This window comes from Phacochoerus africanus, chromosome 6 (assembly GCF_016906955.1).
Source record: "Phacochoerus africanus isolate WHEZ1 chromosome 6, ROS_Pafr_v1, whole genome shotgun sequence".
Classification (NCBI taxonomy): domain Eukaryota; kingdom Metazoa; phylum Chordata; class Mammalia; order Artiodactyla; family Suidae; genus Phacochoerus; species Phacochoerus africanus.
The window spans coordinates 96430249-96435980 of record NC_062549.1 but is presented as its reverse complement, the minus strand read 5'-3'; the positions used below and the strand labels follow the sequence as shown (position 1 = coordinate 96435980).

Sequence of the window (5732 nt, the reverse complement as noted above, 5' to 3'; positions counted from 1 at the left end):
GGACACGCTCTAACAAACACTTACAACGTTACTCTTGAACAAAAGAATGTAGCTACAGAAGACTCTTTCCACTCGTGAAAATTCAGAAAGAAATGAGGCCAAACTACGGTGTCTACAGACATATGCTTAAGTGGGAAAATACAAAGCAAACAAAAGGGAGCCTTATTGTGAAAGTCCAAGTGGTGGTTTTCTTGGGAGGACAGAGAAGGGCAGTGGGTGAGGGAGTGTCGCCACTGGTCCCTTTCGACCTGGGTGATGGGTGGAGGTGGTAGAGAGCATTTATTGGGCTGCGTGTCCATTATGTTTTCCCTCTTGGCTGCCCCAGGGCACATGGAGTTCCTGGGCCAGGGGTCAGATCGGAGCTGCGGCTGCACCTACACTGAAGCCGCAGCAACACGGGATCCTTAACCCACTGTGCAGAGCCTGGGTCCCAGCACTCCAGACAGGCCCCCAATCCCCTTGTGCCCAGGGGGAACTCCTGTACATACACTTTCGTTTGCCCTACATTTCTGTAAGCTTGGCCTATGTAAAAATAAAACCTGCCACAGTCCATGGACCAAAATAACTAGTCATGTTGGCAAGAATGCTTACCTATACACAGAACAACTTGAGGCTTCTGGGGGGAGTGGAAGGGGAATGCGGATTAGAGGAAAAGAAACAGATAAATGAAAGAAGACAAGGAACCTGCCAGAGATCAGGACCTGAAGCTTATGAAGCGCTCAGCTCCTGAAACGGAGGCCAAGGATCAGACAAAAGGAAAATTTATTGTAAAAATTACCAATGAATTTGAAGTACTTTGGCAGGGTTCAGACTTCCCAAGCTATGACTGGGCTTAACTGGGAACTCAGTCCCACTTCTCCCGCCCAAAGAGTCGGTTGCATCCTTCCAGGGAGGGTTTCCGCAGGGCTGAGAAGAGATTAAATCAGTGAATCAGGGGGTGTGTGCTGGAAATGTGGACAGGATGGGGACAGGGAGGCTGGGTGGGTGGGAGGGAGGGGCCGGGCCCAGGGACACCAAAGCCGGAACCCGACCCCTCACTCCATGGGAGGACAGTCTAAGGGGAACAGAGAGTCAGCAGGGTGGCTCCCCCAGAGGCCCCCAGGCCTCAGCCTGCCTCTAGGCTCCTGGTTCCCGCTCCTGGACCAGCCTCTCCACGGCAGGGCGGGGCACAGCAGAGCCCAGAGCATGGCCTCTGACTCCTGAGCACGCTGTTTTGCATGGAGGAAGGAGGAAGGCCCTTGAAGACCTGGGGGAAGTCAGAGTCAAGGGGCCGGGAGGGAACGTGGCCCAACCCCTTTCTGCGGGCTCCTTCCATGGCCATCCGCACCTCTGGACCCGGCCTGGAGGGCCCAGCACCCGGGGCTGCAGAGTGAACTCCAGAGGGTAGAGGTGACGTCCCCACTCAGGGCTCTGAGCCCCACTGTCCCTTCGGCTGCCGGTGACAGGGCTGAGCCCACCCCCCTCTGTGTGTTCCCTCCTCTGTCACTGTGGGGCCTGACACCTGTCTCCCTCCCAGGACCCCCCACCCCCTCCAGGATGTGAAGGTGGCAGTGACCCTGCTTCCTGGCCCCGGACCGTGAGTTCCCAGGGCACAGGCCTGAGGTTTCGCTGAAGGACTGAGGGAGGGAAAGGCTCAGGCTTTTCTGGGCTCACATCCTGACTGCGGTCCCCCCGCTGTAGGCGCTCACTTTACCTACATCCCGACGTGCCTGTTTGCCACTCCTAACCCCTGGAGACAGTGGATCTCGGTCAGAGGCGGTGAGGATCACGCAGGCAGAGGCCACAGCGGGGCCCGTGGGGCCGGACACATTGGCAGCTCTCAGCGGGGGGCGGAGGGCGGGCCACTTTCAGCTCTCCGACCAAGTGTGTAGAGGCTCCGAGGGAACGAGGGAACGGAAGTGGCCAGGCTGCCCTCACCCTCTTTAGGTCCAGAAACTCAGTTTCCGCTACCCCATCCCCTGAGCTGGGGTGACACCTGCCGTGGGCTGCCCAGCCCCGCATCAAGCTGGGCACAGGAGAAGCTCTGCGGGAGGCTCCCTGGGAGGTGCAGGACCCAGTGACCTGGGATTGTGCCTGGAAATGCTGAGCACACCCTCGAGGGTGCGGCCACCCACCTGAGCGGGGGCAGAGCTCCTGGGAGCAGGCGGCACCCACAGCCCCAGGGCTCCCAGCCGAGCCTTATAAAGGGACCGCTCTGGGCCCCAGAGCACAGCTCGCTCAGCCTCCTCCTCAGGGACGTCCCCTCAGCTCAGGTGAGTCTCACCTGCCTCTGTGCCTTTTCCAGGAGGAGCGCACAGCCCAGGGAGGAGCAGCAGGGTGGCAGCTCTGGGAGGGGATTCAGGAGCCTGGGGGACCGTCGCAGCTCTGCCAGCTGCAGGGCCCCATCCGTCCAGCAAGCGGGCTGACCCGATGCCCCCCGTTCCTCCCTGGGCTCCTCGGTGACGCCTCTGGTAGAAAGGCTCCCAGGGGGCGCCGAGGACACCCCCTCCTCCTCCTCTTCTTCTTTCTTCCCTGGATTCACCTGCCTGTCAGGCCCTGGGCTGGTGAGGACCCCACCCCCTCAGCCTTGGGGAGAGTGGGGGCCCCTGCCCAAGCCTGGAAGGCTCCCTAGCCCCAGGCCTGGGACCCCCACTCACCATTGCTCTGGATCCACCCCCCACCCCCCACAGGGACATGCTCAGTGACCCTCTGGACACATGGCTCAGCTCTGGTCTTGGCCAAGGGGACAGAAGGCCTTAGGTGGCTCCTCCTAGGGACAAAAGAACAGGACTCTTTCTCCCTCCCGTGTCACAAGGAGATGGGGGTTGTCCTAGATGCCCAGGCCTGAAAACAAAGCCATTTCCATTTCCTGGAAGTTCTGGAAAGTCTGGGATGAGAGGGCTGCTCTGTCCGGCTCCTCCGGCTGGGGGTCCAGGGCAGCCCAGACCTCTGACTGCTGGTGGGGAACCTGCTCCGGGAAGTCAGACCTTCCCTTTGCTTCACTGAGATCAAGCCTTGGAGACGTCAGAGAGCAGAGAGGCAGGCAGGGCGGATCATCCCCAAGAACATGCACCTCTCACCCCTCCATCCTCGCATCCCCCCAACAGCCTAGGGGTTTCTGTCCATTTCAAACCCCAGGCTGACTCTGGTGCCCTGTCCCTCTTTCTGGCTCTCGGGGAGGGTCCAGCAAGACCTCCCCAGGGCTCAGGACGGGGCTGTGTGTCTACACGCATGCTGGGCAGCTCCCCCAGCCCGCTTCCCCAGGAGCTTGCTTTGGGTCACTGCGGGCTCCGGGGCGTCTTCCCGCAGCAGCCCAGGAGGGTCAGGCCAGAGCCGTGAGGCCCCTGCTCTGCCTCCGGGGACCCTTACCCTGATGTCGAAGCTGGAGGGGACGGCTTTGCTGCGGTCTGAAGTGTGGGGCCATCAAATGCTGTGTGTCTGGGTCCCAGCTCAGGCTTCAGTGCTTCTCGCTCGGGGCGGCTGAGCCCCGCATCGCTGCTTCCTCGGCCCGCGCTCCTCCGTGGGTGGACTCCCGCTGACCTCCTTCCTCCTCTTAGGGCCTCACCTGCGGGGGCCCCAGGTCCCACGCGTGGCCCCGCCTCCCCCTCCTGAGCAACCCCTCCCACCGCTGAGGGGACCGCACTCCCCCCCTCCCTCCCAGCCTCCCTTCCCTGCGGTCCGTCCACCCCCCCCCCAGGGGTGGGGTGGGGAGCCCCCCCCCCCGGGGGAAGGACACCACCCGGCACTGTCTCTCTTTCTGGCAGCTGTTTCGGAAGCCAAGATGAGCACCACTCCGGCTGAGAAGTCCATGATGGACACGATCGATCTGTTCCACAAATTCACAGACGACAGTGACACCATCGACAAGGAGGGCCTGCTGAAGCTGCTGCGGGAGAATTTCCCCAACTTCCTCAGTGCCTGTGTGAGTTGGGATCCGCTTCCCCACGTTGCTTGAGCCCTGGCGTGGCTGAGGACCCTGTGCCGTGTGACCTGGGACAGGTCACTCTTATTCTCTCATCCTCCATGTTCTCGTCTGGGAAAGGGGCGGTGGGACTTCCTAGCCTGCCTTCTTACCGGGGTGCACAGACCGGGTACCTGTAGCCAAGTAGGAACACGTCTGGGTAGACACGGTTGTTCGTAGGTGGTCAGAAAGGGCTCCGAGTGGGGGGCAGGGAAGGGTCCCCTCTCACCTGTCACACCCCCTGCATGAGCCTCAAGCCCATGTGCTCTCCCATCAGGGTCCTTGAGATTCGAGGGAAGGTGATAGAAGTTCCATCGCTTACGGACAGAAGTGGTTTTTTGTTTTTTTTTAAGAGGAGGGACCAAAATTGTCTTCATGGATTTGTTTGGAAGTATAGTTGGTTCCCAATGTTCTATTAGTTTCAAGGGTACAACATCGTGATTGGATGTGTTTACAGACTCCCCCCCCCCCCCCCCATCGAGGGAATTATCAACTGTCGGCCACGGTTCCTGAGCTGTCCTTTCCCGGCTTGTGCCCTATTCATTTTATACCTGGTCGTTGGTGCCTCTGAATCCCCATCCCTCTCCCTGCTGGTGACCACCAGGCTGTTCCCTGGATATATGCAGAATTTTAAAAAGTCACTTAATGAATTTTATTACATTTACGGGTGTACAACAACCATCACAACCAAATTTTACAGCATTTCCATCCCGAGCCCCCAGCCCCCCCCCCCCCCCCCCAACCTGTCTCCTTTGGAAACCCTAAGTTTTTCAAAGGCCGTGAGTCAGTATCTGTTCTGCAAAGAAGTTCATTGTGTCCTTTTTTTTAGATGCCACATGTCAGTGGTAGCATCTGATGGTGGTGTCTCATTGTCTGACTGACTTCACTTCGCTGTACATGTGCAGAATGTCACTTCCTTCTTTACCAGGAAGCCCTCATTTGCAGACCTGGTTAAATCTGATCATTAGAATGTACTGAACTGATCACCAGCAGAAGGGGTTCCTAGGTGATGGAGAGACCAGGCCAGCGAGAAGAGGGAACTCAGAGTGCGTCAGCTTCTGCGGGTCCCAAAGAAGACAGGAGAGGAGGGTTAGGCTGAAGAGGGCCAGGGTGGGGCTTCTTTCATTCACATATTTACGTGGTTGATGTAGCGTGGCTTTCCCCTGTGTGTCCGTGTCAGGTGCACAGCGAGGTGATTCCCTTATGTGTCTGGGTCGGGCTTATTTTGAGTCCCAGGGTCGACCTCAGGAAGGTGGTGCCTTGGAGGGGGCTGGGGCCCTTGGAGGGGCTTGGGGAGTGGGGCTGGGGCTGGAGACCACCCTGGCAGCTCTCTGATCAAGGCAGCCCTGGGCAGAGCCCGCTCCCCATGGGAAGTCTCGGGCCAGGGACTGTCCCTGACCTGCAGGCTGATGTTCCTGTCCCCACGCCCACTTCCCCTCCTCTCACGGTCCCACCCACCAGCCACATCCGTGCTGCCTCCAGGGCTCGCCTCCCTGTCTCTGCCTCCTCCTCTTCTGCCAGCCCACAACCCTCTGGGCACTGAATTTGCTTTGTTTTTGTGTCTTTTCCACAGGACAAAAATGGTGTCGATTACCTGGCTAATATCTTTGAGCAAAAGGACAAGAATAAGGACAAGAGGATTGAGTTTTCTGAGTTTCTGTCCTTGCTGGGGGACATAGCCACGGGCTACCACAAACAGAGCCACAAAGGTGAGCTCTGTCCTCAGGGACATCAGTGAGCCCGGAGGCCACCAGAGAACCCAGGATACAATAAAGCGTCTTTTCTGGTTAGA

At 58.9% G+C, this 5732-nt stretch overlaps 1 protein-coding gene across 1 annotated transcript; it reads left to right on the top strand.

Moving 5' to 3' along the window:
• The first annotated feature begins 2172 nt into the window (after positions 1-2172).
• On the top strand, positions 2173-5732 carry LOC125128891 (protein S100-A7-like). Its single transcript, XM_047783039.1, has 3 exons — positions 2173-2252; positions 3744-3901; positions 5514-5732. Exons 2-3 carry the CDS (start codon positions 3761-3763, stop codon positions 5676-5678), a joined length of 306 nt encoding a protein of 101 aa, XP_047638995.1. The 5' UTR covers positions 2173-2252; positions 3744-3760; the 3' UTR covers positions 5679-5732.